The following is a 13,781-nucleotide window of genomic DNA, read 5'->3' as shown; positions in this document are numbered from 1 at the left end:
TCCTTCTCCCTCCCCCTACCAACTCAACTACCCCAGTAAGATGATACTTAGCTTTGCAGGGTAAATTACTTTTGTTTGTAAGTCTGTGTCCTTTGCCTTTTAGAATATTTCTTGTCGAAGCTGCTAGGTTTTGTGTGAGCTTGATTGTTGTCTCTCAGTACTTATGCTTCTTTCTAGGTTGTTGCAGAATTTTCTTTTCTTTGACATGGAAGCTTAGGATTTTGTCTATGACTTTTTTCTTTTGGGACTTCTTTTAGGGGATGATTAGTACATTGTTTTTTATTTTTATTTTCCTTTGCTTCTCATAGATCTGAGCAGTTTTTATTTATGATTTTTTAAGACATAGTGTTCATTTTTTTCATCATGGATCTCAGACAGAACATTGATCTTTTTTTTTTCTAATTGTTTTGTAACCACAACAAACGAGTCCATAGGATGCCTTGTACAACAACAACCCAATAAAGACTTAAAGCTTGAGGTGTTCCCATGGCAATGCTGAAGATAGTTCAGTCTCTGGTATTTGGAATTTAGGCTACAGTCCTTGTGATTTGGATGGCTCTTGGGGCAGGAGGCACAGGCCTTGCTCTAACCAGACTTGAACAGGAGAATGGCAACCTGGCCCATGTAGAAGTAGATGAAGTGCTTTGTCTCATGTGTCACCTACCTGCCAAAGTTCCTCCCCACGATGTAGTGCCAGGTGGGGTTATACTTCTTGTCAAACTCCTTCTTGATGTGGGCTGCTATGTCCTTCTCTGTGTTATACTTCTCCAGGGCCTGGGTGGCACACTCCACGGAGTCCTGCTGCATCTTCTCCTACATGTCCACATTTTTTATTATGGCCACGCGGTCACACATGGTTACTGAGGGTCAGGGGCACTGGCAGGCCGTTATGGGTTCCAGCTGGAGGGGGAAGAGGCAGTGCGCATCTCCAGAACATTGATTTTTTTTTTTGAGGGTTTTTTTTTGGGGGGGGGGTTATTTCTTAATATGTTTCCATAGTACTTTTCTCCTTTTTTTTTTTTTTTTGCGGGGCAATGGGGGTTAAGTGACTTGCCCAGGGTCACACAGCTAGTTAAGTGTCAAGTGTCTGAGGTCAGATTTGAACTCAGGTACTCCTGAATCCAGGGCCGGTGCTTTATCCACTGCACCACCTAGCTGCCCCCCAGAACATTGATTCTTAAAATAATTTTTCCTTGACTTGTTTTCTAAATTAAAAAAAAAATCTCAGTTATTCTAAATTTTCTTCTATTTTTTCAGCCTTTTGATTTCATTTTAATATTTCTTGATAACATATGTAGTTTCTCATTGGTCTCTTCTGGTTTTCAGGGGATCCAATTCTTGGGTAAGGGTTATCACTTTCTATTTCAAGCAAGCTACTTATTCTCCTAACAATTCTTTGGAGTTTTTATTTTATTCCAATTTTTTGTGTTTACTGTTTCATTTCTTCTATATATTCATGTAGTCCTAGTGAAATCTGTTTTTTCCTTTGAGTCTCTGCTTGGAGTGACTTGTCCCTTTTAGGTGATCTCTGGATTTGCAATAATTTTTGAAACTGGTCAGTGTTGTCTTTGATTTACTCATCTCTAAAACTTTAGTTCCTGAATTGGAGCTTTGTTCCTGGGCCTGGTTCCTACCCCCTGCTGGGCTTTTGGGCCTGGTTGTGTTCTGACCCCCCCCCCCCCAGTTTCATTTTATTGTCAGTTCCAAATTCTCTCCTTTCGCCTCTTCTGTCTACTGAGAAGGCAAGAAAAAACAGAGCCCATCACAAGTATATAGTCATACCAAACCTACCACGTCCTTCACTTCTGGATGTAGTACCTTGCAGGCTGCCCCTCTCAGGGCACTCCAGGATCCTGCTCTGGGTTGGTGCTTGTGTTACTTGTAGGGCCCCCTGTTTTATAGCCTTTAGGCTTCTGGTTGACTTAGTATATAGTTCTGGGATAGAAGAAATTATTTGCTGTAGTTTCTCATTGTTTTTCTTTTTTTTTCTCATTGTTTTTCTTGATTATTATTTACTCTTATGTGAACTTTAGGGTTTTAATGGTCACATATGTGGGAACTAGGCAGTTTTCCTCTGGTTCAGACTCTGGAAGTCTATCCCCCTTTCTAGCCATTATTTCATATTACTCTCCTTCTACACATATTGTGCTCTCTGCTTTCCCAACACACTGGATTTTCATGTTTGTCTGCCTTGGTTCATGCTGTTCCCTGTGCTTGGACTCTTTTCTCTGTCCAATCTCATCAACACCCTTCCCCCCTCTCCTCCCAGTGTACTACATTTCTTCCCCCCCTCCATATATTTTATTAATTTCCAGTTACACGTAGAGATAGTTTTCAATATTTGTTTTTCTTGATTCAAATTTTTTCCCTACCTCACCCCTCCCCAAGACAGCAAGCAATCTGATATGGGTTATATATGTACAGTCACATTAAACATATTTCTGTATTAGTCTTGTAATGAGAGAAGAATCAGAACAAAAAGGAAAAATCTCAAAAAAGAAAAACAACAACAAAAACAATAGAAATAGTATGGTTTGATCTCCATCCAGATTCAACAGTTTGTTTTTTCTGGATGTGGAGAGCATTTTCCATCATGAGTCCTTTGGAATTATCTTGGACCATTGTATTGCTGAGAAGAGTCGAGTCTGTCACAGTTGATCAACACACAGTGTTGTTGATACTGTGTACGATTTTCTCCTGCTTCTGCTCATCTCACTCAGCATAGTGTACTACATTTCTACCCATCCTTTAAAGCCCAATTCTACTCTCACTTCTAGGAAGACTGCCCTGATTTTTGCCCCAGTTCATAATGATGATCTGCTTTGGATTTTGAACCCATTTTTTCTTTGAATTTTTTTTTAACGTACTTTGTCATTATTATCTACCTTGATGCCTTTTCTTCCTCCTTAGACTCTAAGCTTCTTGAGGGTAGAGTCTTTCCTGTTTAAACAGCACCTGGCATGGCCTTCGCAGAGGCTGGCTTATTGTATTTCTAGGAACCTCAGCTCCAATATGATGGTATTTTCCTGGTTTTTCCCCCTTAGCTTTCCTCCATCTGACCATATGTTAATTTTATACCATGTTAATTCTTTTCTCCTTGTCCCTGTGCTTTCCCCACATGCCTTTTTCCGTGGCTAAGTACTAGTTCTCCTCCAAAGCCCCGCTTCAGTTTCATAGCTTCCATGAAGCTTTCCTTGATTCTTCTACCTTCTGGTTATAATCTCCATTTTATGGGCTCCTCTGATAATCTCTGTTATATGATTTAACACAATTATATATAGTCTTGTATTATTTTTCTCTTTATTTTCTATTCATGTCTCCCTGAGTAAATTATAAGCTCCTTAAAGACAGGGGCTGTCTTTTCCCCAGGTATCTCCCATAAATTTGGTTTGGGATAGTCACCGTGATTCTTTATAACAATGTCATGGAATCTGGTTACTGGCTAATTGTGATGTCTAGCCATACTTCTGACTGACTGGACACTGCTCCAAACTGTTGGGAATTTCAAGAGTTGTTCTTTTGGGTTGAGTGGTTGGTATTCCTGTTTTGAAGATGAGGCCTAGCTATCACACACTCTAGTGGTTATAACATATGTGTAGTCTGTGTTTTTCACAAGCTGATAGTGTTATCCTCACTATCTGCCAGACCCATTCGTGCTCCCCTCTAAACTGTCTTTGCTCACACTGTTTCCTTTTCTCCATATAGCCAAATCTGACCCAAGTCCCAGTTCAAATTGTGGTGATGGTGAGTCCACATAAGTTCTGTGACCAGAGAGAGATCAAAGAAGGTTGGAAGCGTCAAGGAAAACTCTTTGCAATTGGAGCCAGGCCTTCGAACCTAGGTCGGATTTGGTTAGGTGGAACAGAAGGGTAGTATAGCCTGTGCACCAGCCTAGAAGAATTTCTTCCAATGATGGAAAATATGGCTTTGGTTGAATTTTCAGGCTATTCAAACGGTTTTGGAAGTGGTTTTAACTGGAGAAGGCTTTCTGCTTCCTGCGGGCCTCTTTGCTTTGTTGTGGTGAGCTCTGTGCAGAGCAGATGTAGGTTTTAATAAATGATTATACGCTTTGTCACCAGGAGATAGTTGGAGTAGCAGGCAATGTGGTTTGACTTCAAATTGATTAGCCCATTTTATAAATGTCAGCAAATTGTTTTGTGATGGACCCTTTGAATAGAGCCCTGATGTTACACGCAGAGTAAACTGTGCCTGGCTTGGGTTTCTAACAAATGCTTTGAGATGTTTTATTTAGAGAGAGAAATCACTTGTGGTTTCCTATCAGGATTTAGTTATTTATCATGAATCAATGGTGGCTGTTCTCTCTTCTCTGTGGTTCTTGGTTGACATGGGGATTTGTGTTGTTTTTTTTTTAAAGTGTTTTCTTGCATACTTGATCAAACTAATCGTAAAGCTCAGTGAAGCAGGAGGGGGCCAGCTCTGAATGCCCACATCCCTAAACCACGTGTTCTTATGTCAGGAAGAGATTGCATTCTGTGAACGGGCAGGGAGAACCAGAAGGTCAGATAGGGAGAAGCCATGCATAGTTAAGTTCTGCACAAAATAGATGCTCAACTTGTGTGGGCAGATTTTTGCTGTAGGGCAGCTTGGAGAGTTGTAGTCTATTTTTTTTTTTTTTTTTGCTGCTTTAGAAAGAAGTATCTTGAGATAAAAAAGAAAATTAACAGAAAGGTGGGAAGAAACTAGTGCAATGTCAGGAGGCTCTCCAAGTTCTTTTCTCTGAGTGTACAAATCACTGCAATGTTCAGGCTTACTCAAGATAAGCAATATAAAACAAACCTTTGACATCTTTAGATTGGAGTGGAGATTTTTGCCTTCTCTGATGCACACAGGCAGTGCTTACCCTCCAACCTTCCTTTGTGAATTCTCTAGAAGGAGCTCCTTTTCATGTAGTGATTTCCCTGGAACTGAAGTTGCAAGTGTGTTTGGGTTTTTTCCCCACATTTTTCTCCTGGTATTTCCACCATTGCTTTTCATATTCCCATTGTTTTTTGTAGGATTGCAGGTGTTGAATATTCTGTCACTTTGTATTACCAAATATATTGTCTGATATTCTGTCACTCAGCATTACTTTGTTCTTGCTCTCTGATTTATTTCACTGGGAATTTATTTTGACTGTTGGTCTTTTTTCAGCTCCACTGCTCTAAGCCCACTGACCAGTAAGAGAAGCCCAGTCATTGCCAGGGGAAGCTCTGCAGAAGAGATCACTGTTTGCCCAGGTAAGAGCCCCACTAACTTTGCAAATATTTGCATGTTCCTCTGCTTGGTTTTCAAAACCCCCTTCAGTACACTTTTTAAAAGTTCTTTTGATTTGTTTTAAATCCACAGTCCATTTGGTAGACTATCTCTAACTCCAATTCTTCTCCTCCCCCTCTTGTCACAGGGAATTTTTTTTTTTAGTATTGGAATTAACATGACTCTTGTTTGTTTGTTTACATACCATCCTCCTCAGAGATGCCAGCATAGCACCAGGAATAGCATTTGCTTAATTAACTACAGCTTCAGGAAACACTGGATCTTATGTGTTGGTTTTTTGTATCCTGCAAATCTGGTATGATGCATTATTTGTCATTAAATATGGATTCTTTGCAGTATTTTTCTTTTTTTGTGTTGTGGGTCAGTGTGGTATTATTGCATAGGAATTCAGGAGGCTGAATTTGTACTACAACTCGGGCCTTTTGACTTTTCCTTCATTTCAGATAAGACAGTTAACCTTGCTGGTTGCCTCATCGTACCCTTTTCTAAATTATAGAAATAAGGTTGTAAGGGAAAACTACATAATAATCAGAGCTACCCTAAAGTAGAAGGGGCTTCCTTGGGAGGTGATGAGTTTCTCACCACTGAGAATAATAATTATAATAATTATATAATTAATATATAATAATAAGAATTTCCAGTGATAGAGAACTCATTACCTCCTAAAGGTAGTCCTTTCTATTTTAGAATAGCTCTACTTATTATATACATTATTATATGATTGTTGTGATGATGTTGATCGGGGTATGCCAAAAATATCAGTATAGTTTTAAGCTTTCATAGCTTAACTGCACTGAGATTCTTTTGTGTGTGTGTGTATGTGTGTGTGTGTGTGTGTGTGTGTGTGTGTGTACACATGTGCACATGTGTGTAGTGCTTTAAGGTTCAAGTCCTATCACTACCTCATTTGATTCTTACAACAATTTCGTGAGGTATGCGTTATGTCTCCATTTTACAGATGAAAAAACTGAAGGTGAGAGAAGTCAAGTGATTTGCCGGGCATCACACAACTAGCAAGTCCATAAGGCACAATTCAAACTTGGGTCTTTTCCTGACTCCATATACTGCTCTATCTAGTCTACCACCTAACAAGTCCTTCTATAGTAGAGATTTTCAAGTGGAATTTGGATGACTGTTTTTGGTTTGTTTTTCCCTTCTGTACCTAGGTATCATCATTTCTGGCTTTTGTAAGGTCCTGTTAGGTTCATCAAGGAGACTTTTGTTTTTTTAGTCTTTGTCCTTAGGGACTCAGACATACATCTGACACTATAGTGACACTGGGGTATTATAAAGATCTTAATTGTTTTAAATTAAGAAGCTAGGGTTAGAAGTAGGTTTTTACAGATTTTTTCCCCCAAATTTGGTTAAAATGAGGTTTTTGCAGAAGACGTATCTGCTAATCACTCTGCTTTTGCCAGGATTGTGCTCCCTAGGAAGGCTATGAAAAAGAAAACTTTAGTTCTCTTTGCTGAGTGCCCACTGTCTTACACCAACCCAAGTCACTAACTCCATTATCTAGAATGATAGCATCTGACATCATGGCAGGCTCCAACTGAGAGGAACCTGGAAATAACAATGATCTCAAAAGCCACAATTAATGAGAGAAAAAGGCAAACACTCCATGACTGAGGTTGGATGGCTTTTACGATCATGACTCACTGTCATTAGCCTGGTAATTAAGTCCAAACGTTAGCTGACATAAACTACCACAAAGTGAGATTGTAAAGGGTTTCTATACCATTAAAATTCTTTTTGCCTAAAGAGAGTAAGGACCCTACCAGAGAAGCCAACCTTTTTTTTTTTTTTAACATGTATGCCACATATGAATCGATGCTGTATGTTTTGGTCCTTATAGGTGAAACACAAAGAAGATTAGTCTGTGTTTTCTGCATCTTGTTGTCTAGGATCTCTGGCAGTTCTAAGCTTCTAGCACTCTACCCTCTTTGGGGTAAAATATCAGTATTGTAGCATAGAGCTATACTGTTGTGTACTCTTCCAGTGTCGTGTTTTTATGGGGAGCCATGCCCACTTTAGCCATCAGTAATGTCAGATATTTCAGTCATTTCTCAAAATCAGAAGTGAAGACTTTTTATGATTGCAGTAGTCCAAGCAGTAATCAGCCCTTGCCTTTGAAGAGACTGACTGTGTTTTCTCATAACATTTCTCAGTAAAACCTGACAAAGAAAATGCTGTAGTGGATATACAGCAAGTTCTATTTTTTGCAGCATAGTGGGGAATAAATAGAGTGCTCAAATATTCTGGATAATAATGTTTCTGTGCAATTACTAATTTCATAATACTAGCATACAGTAAAAGACATTTAATCTTAAAATTGTACTGACCACAATTTAATCTTAGTTTGATAACATAGGGGGCACTTAAGGATCTTGCCACATCATCATTATGTATATCAACTATCATTGTACTTGATTAAATTCCATATAGCTGAGAGATTATTTACTTTGTGTAGTGACACAAAGCTCTTTGCCATACTTGTTTACTACTTTGCCTAGTGTAGGTAGAATGTAGCTTTTGTGTGTGTATGTCCATGCATATGCACACAAATGGACATATATAAGTGCTTATATGTGTGTGTCTTTTTTACAATAAGCATTTATATAGTGCTTGCTATGTGCCAGCCATCATACTAAGTGCTTTGCAAATATTATCTCACTGCTTTTCACATCAACCCTTTGAGATAAATGCTTTTATTATCCTCATTTTGCAGATGAAAAAACTAAGGCATATAGAGGTTAGGTGACTTGCTCAAGGTCACACATCTAGCTAGTAAGTGTCTGAGGCTGGATTTGAACTCAGATCTTCCTGATTCCAGGCCCAGTATTCTAGCCATTGTATCTGCTAATTCTTAAAAAGTAGATAGACAGGTAAAAGAACCATATAAGAAAGGCTCAGTAGCTTTGTTTAGTTTGCCTTTATTCTGAATTGATGTCTCTTTTACAAATTTCCACATCATTCTTTTAGTAACTCCCTGCTGGACCTTCAACATCAGCAGTAATATGAGTAGCTTCTACTAAGTGAATAAACGTGTGTGTATAGATAGGTATAGTCATATATCTATAGTGCTATTAATAACCCTTAGAGAAAAAATGATTGATTTGTAGACACTGTGACAGCACAACAAAATGAAAAGTGAATTATTATTTAATAAAGTTTTAGTTTGGAGAATAGAAATAATGTGGAAGAATTTGTTCTTGTGTTGCAGAGACCCAACTAAGTCCATCTGAAGTTCTTGAACTAGAAAGAGAAGAGGAGTGCCTATCTACTAAAGAAAGACCTAAGGTAAGAGCAGTGGGGTCAGGTAGGGAGTGTGTAGGACTTTAACTTCTCCTCTAAAATTTTACTTAGTGTTTTCTTTTTGTAAGTCACCCCCACCTCTGAAGCAACACGACTTTTGACTTCTCAGAGAAGAAATAGTAGGACTTTGTAGCTTTTGATTTCCCCATGTTGGTATACCACCAAGAATCAGTGTGGTATAGTGAAAAGAGAACTTTTGGACTGTGAATTAGGAGAACTTCACTCTTTCATTGACTAGCTGTATGACTTTGGGCAGGTGTTATTGGCTTCCTGGGGTTCATTTTCACCCTCTATAAAATGAGGAGATTGGATTAGAGGAACTCTAAGGTCTCCTTCAGCTCTAAGATTCTATATTTAATAGTTGGGAGGAAAAATTCCTTTTGGCAGATCACTTGTACATTGTTGCTAGTAATGCATTTACCAGGACGATTTCAGAATGAACTCACTATCTTTTTTTTTTTTAAGTTCATTTTTGGGGCAGCTAGGTGGTGCAGTGGATAAAGCACTGAGCCTGGATTCAGGAGGTCCTGAGTTCAAATCTGGCCTCAGGCACTTGACACTTACTAGCTGGCCAAGTCACTTAACCCCATTTGCCTCACCAAAAAAAAAAAAGTGAATGTTAAAAGTTCATTTTTATAGCTATCTTTTGTTTTTTAATATCAATACCTTTCTCAATGTATCTTTCCTACAAGAGCTATTCCTCATAACAAAGAATACAAAAGAGAAAAAAAAAAGTTCAGTAATACTATAACCAACACACTAAAAAAACCTGCTGTCTTCTGTGGTGTTCTACATCCATGATCTCCCACTTTGCAAGGAAGGGAAATGAAGTGCCTCTAAATTCACTATGGGGATTTTCTTTTGAATCTTGGTGTCTGACTTGACAGCCTGAACCTAAAGTAAAAAAATGAAGACATGGTAAAAATTAGCCTCTTATTTTCATGATTACATTTCCTGTCTTAAGACATCTTCAGTAAGAACAATGCAGCTACTGCAATAACGGAATGTAATTCAAGTTCCTCCTTTTGTTCAAGACTCCCTATGTATGTTCTTGTGACTCTGACAAAGAAATGTGACCGTCAGTAAGTTCTGTTGGTGTGCTTCAGATATGTGAGGCTGTGACAAGAGGATCTGTGAGTGAAACAAATTCATTCTCATGTGGATACAGAGATTTGGTTGCCTTTGTATACCTAATTGTTTTGTCCTCTGCTACCTTGAAGAGTCTCAGAGAACAGAATTCTCCTTTCCATCATGCCTTTCTTTAGTGTTCCATGATTCTTAAAGTTATTTTTGCAGCAGTGGGTTAGATCTCCTCTCTAGTGTCTGCTTCAGGTAGCCACATGACCACCTCTTTCATTAATCATTCACACAACCTGGTATGTTGGAACATGATCTATCACTACTGACAGTTGACAGATTCCTGGTGTCCAGGGGTGGTAGATGTGAAGATGGCATTTCTTATAGCATAGTGCCCATTCGCAGACCCTGCTGGGCAATTTTGTAAACATGGCCTCTGGACCCATGTCCCTGTGAGGGACCTGAACCCTTTGCATTCTGGGATGGGAAGAATAATGTTAAGTCATTCTGTCACATAGAAGTCTTTGCAAGCCTGAGGTTAATCAAAGATGATTCCCTATGTAACCACAGTGGCAAAGGACACTGTTTTTTTATGGATCAAAGAGCATGAACCCTGTTTAGAATTTACAGTGGATATGTCTGCACCATTACATGTCAGAAGAATGTGGTTGTGGTTTGTGTTTACTTCCCTAAGTATCTTGGAAGGTTCCAGTAAGAAAGATTTAGCTTTTTAATTATTGTAAACCTGTTACTTAATTAGTTTTAAGTTATATAGTAGGGCTGTGGAAGCTCTTTGAACCTTTCATATTGAAGACCACAAGGGTGTGGTCTCTAATATCTGAGCATGAACCATTTGATCTGAAATGTCATACTTGATATGTATGACTCTTCAGTGACACCAGATTGCAAATACCAGAAAACTGCTTTGACAGCATCTGTGAGGTAGCTGAAAAACAGGCACTTGAACTGAGAACCCTCTCAATTTGTTTTCCCGCAGGAATCATGTTCATTTCCTCAATGTTGTATTTGGAAACTTGTCTTTCAGGTGCTAGATCAATTCCCTCTTCTCCAGTAATTTCAGTGGAAGTTACTTGGGCTACTTGTTGAGTTGGTAGATAGGGGGGAGAAGGGGGGTTGTATAGCAACCAGCCTAGATGATAATCTCATTTCAAAACTTAGAAAAGGATTTTTAAAATTATTTTTTGTTTTTTAATTTCCACTGCAGTGGACTTGGGGCCAGAATATTAAGGGTCACCTATTTAAGAAGCTTTCTCACAGTGTCTGATTACGAAGTAGTTATGTGATAGAAAGTAGAGGTAGAATTTCAGCCAAGGCTGAAAATTCTGCTACATGAGCTTAATAAAAGCTGCTTTTGTTATATTTTTCCCTCTTGAGGTTCCTTTGTGGTAGTTAATACTTAAACAGACTTTTTAAATGGTGCCAGAAAGAAATCTTTTTTCAATATAAAAATATTCTGATATCTTCTGGATTGCTTGGGAACATATTTGGAAGTGTTCTAGTATTCACAGTAAGGCAATAATAGACTTCTTCCTCTCATACATTAATAGTTGAAGGCATATTCTCAGCATTTTACAGAGATGGTTATGAATACAAAGAGAATAGTGCTGGGGTGTGTGTTTTAGTGAGATGCATGTCACATAACACAAGCGTGTTTAGTGAACTTTGAATGCTAAGTGAGTGTTGGAGATAGCCACCAATTCTGAGGCATTCATAACTGCCTGCATGTTGTTATGGCAGAAGTTTCATATGTGTGGCCCATTTCTGATTGACCTTTCTAAACACAATGAGGGGAAAAGGACACTTAATGAGCCAACGTTGTTGGGAAGAGATTTGAGGTCTTGCCTACTCAGTTAAGTTATTCTGTTCCTTAAAAATTGGGATACTTTTTCAGGATTGTTGAAAGTGGTTTTATTTAAGAATATTGGACTTATAGCTAGAAAGTACTTTAATTACCCATGTGAACCATCTCAGTTTATAGACAAGGAAGTTGGGATAGGGAGAAGAGTAGGGAGGAGATAACTAACTTGTACAGGCTCACACAAGAAGTATTCATTTGGCCTAGGATTTGAACCCAGGCCTTCTGACTCCAAATTCACTAATCTTTTTGCATGGCCTTTATGCTTTATTTAGTTTCAGTTCATAAACAATGCAGCCTGTTTTGAAGGTGGCCTGATTTTACAGCCCAAAATGGTGATTTGGCTTGTCTGAATTTTCATTCTATCTTAGTTTTGAGCTCATTTTGTTTCTAGACCAGAGAGAGATTTAATTTTTCCCCCCTGTGAGGTATTGTAGCAGCACAGGTGATCCTTGCTTTAAATGGAAACAGTGGATATCCAGGGCAGCCTCAATATTGATTGGCTGGGACATGCTGTCCTTGGAAACAAGCATTAGGTAGTTGTGCTGCAGTGCTCATTCATGCTGCTGAGTTAATAACTGCAGAGCTCCCAGCTCTGACTGTACAGGTGAGATGTAAGCATTATAGGAGGAATAACAGCTGCATGACAGTGATGATAATAAGAGCTCACATTTCTTTAGTGCTTTAAGGTTATAAATGCTTTCCTTGCAAACCATAAGGTAGGTGGTGTAAGTATTATTATCAACACTTAATAGAAGGAGAAAGTGAGGCTTAGTGAGGTGAAATGACTTGCACAAAGCAGAATTTGAACCTAAGTCATCTTATTCCAAGCCTACTCTTTCCACCATACTTTTCTGCCTTGGTGAAAAATGAGTTAGATTGAAAAGGAAAGATAGCTTAATTTTCATATGAATGTCATTCCCTCCCAACTCCCCTTCTGGGGCACCCCCAAAAGGTTGTAAACTCCTTTAGGTCAGGGATTATATCGTTTTCCATTTTTGTGTCCCAAGGACCTAGCACAATGTGTGGCGTGTAATGTGTATTGAATTGAATGAGTGGGAAACACTTAGACTTCCTTGCTTTATAAATTGAAGATATCATGATTCTTTTTTTGTGATAATTATGTTCTTTGTGTCCTTCAGGCTGCTGTCAATGAAAATATTGAGAAGGAAATGTCTGCCTCCATCTTCTCGGCTCACATCCAGGTGTCCTGCCCAATGTGTGACCAGGGTTTCCCGCCCACAGAAATTGAGCTGCATGCCATGTATTGCAATGGTTTAGTGGGGGAGGAAAGCAGACACTCACCAGGTCAGCCAAACCCTGATTTCTGTGAGCTTCTGCCACAGAATCTCCTTTACTCTTCTCTTCTTGTCCTTAGCTACTTTTATAAACTTCTGAGAAAAGTCAGTAAGTATAGTGTTTTATGTGAAAAGAGTGGTTAAAAATGACTTCTGACTAGATTTTCTTTAACCTTGGTCTATATGTGACCAGATTTGCAGATGCCAGTGCTTAAGCTTTTACTGTGGCATTTTGCTCTCTAGTTGCTTTTGTTGAATAGCTTTGTGAAAGAGAACTTTTTACTTATTTGTTCCAAAGTTCAAGTTCTAGCATGTGTGTTCTCCCATTCTTCTTGGGATTTTATTTCTTAAGGAAGTTTGTACAAGCAGACCAGATCTTCAGAACTGCCTCATAAAATATCTCAGATCCATTCATTATAAGATATCTTTGCTTCATAATATCTGTATGATTGTTTTGTAATCTAGTGCAATACATGTGAAAATCAGCAGGATGTGTATAGGTAGAAGAAGTTGTTTTTCCTGGTAATTTCACTCACACCTACTGTGTTCTTTTGCACTTTGGCACATGGGGAGCCCCAGCTTAACGTTGTTGTTGTTGTTGTTGTTGTTGTTTTGTCCGGGAAATGAAGGTTAAGTGACTTGCCCAGGGTCACACAGCTAGTGTCAGGTGTCTGAGGCTGGATTTGAACTCAGGTCCTCCTGAATCCAAGGCCAGTGCTTTATCCACTGTGCCACCTAGCTGTCCCTCAGCTTAACTTTTGCCAATGACGAATGCAATGGAATGATTGTCTCTTTAGTAGCCTTTTGAAGCTTCTTTAGGACATGGGGGACATAATTGCAGAGATTCAGACTTTAAAAATTACCCTTTGGGGGCAGCTAGATGGCGCAGTGGATAGAGCACTTAACCCCAATTGCCCCTCAAAAAAAAACACAAACAAAAC

The 13,781-nt window shown here is 38.9% G+C and overlaps 1 protein-coding gene and 1 pseudogene across 3 annotated transcripts in view; one reads left to right on the top strand and one right to left on the bottom strand.

Annotated features, from left to right (window-relative positions):
- Positions 1 to 13,781, top strand: part of UIMC1 (ubiquitin interaction motif containing 1) — a 140,860-nt gene that overhangs the window by 74,835 nt on the left and 52,244 nt on the right. For all 3 annotated transcript variants that reach the window (XM_043981651.1, XM_043981649.1, XM_043981650.1), the window contains 3 exons: positions 5,152 to 5,237; positions 8,498 to 8,574; positions 12,685 to 12,850. In XM_043981651.1, coding sequence (XP_043837586.1) covers positions 5,152 to 5,237; positions 8,498 to 8,574; positions 12,685 to 12,850 — 329 coding nt within the window. The remainder of the gene's footprint in view (positions 1 to 5,151; positions 5,238 to 8,497; positions 8,575 to 12,684; positions 12,851 to 13,781) is intronic.
- Positions 586 to 855, bottom strand: LOC122739922 (annotated as a pseudogene).

Source organism: Dromiciops gliroides, chromosome 2, assembly GCF_019393635.1.
Source record: "Dromiciops gliroides isolate mDroGli1 chromosome 2, mDroGli1.pri, whole genome shotgun sequence".
Classification (NCBI taxonomy): Eukaryota; Metazoa; Chordata; class Mammalia; order Microbiotheria; family Microbiotheriidae; genus Dromiciops; species Dromiciops gliroides.
The sequence above is the reverse complement of the archived record's forward strand: the minus strand, read 5'-3'. Positions and strand labels throughout refer to the sequence as shown.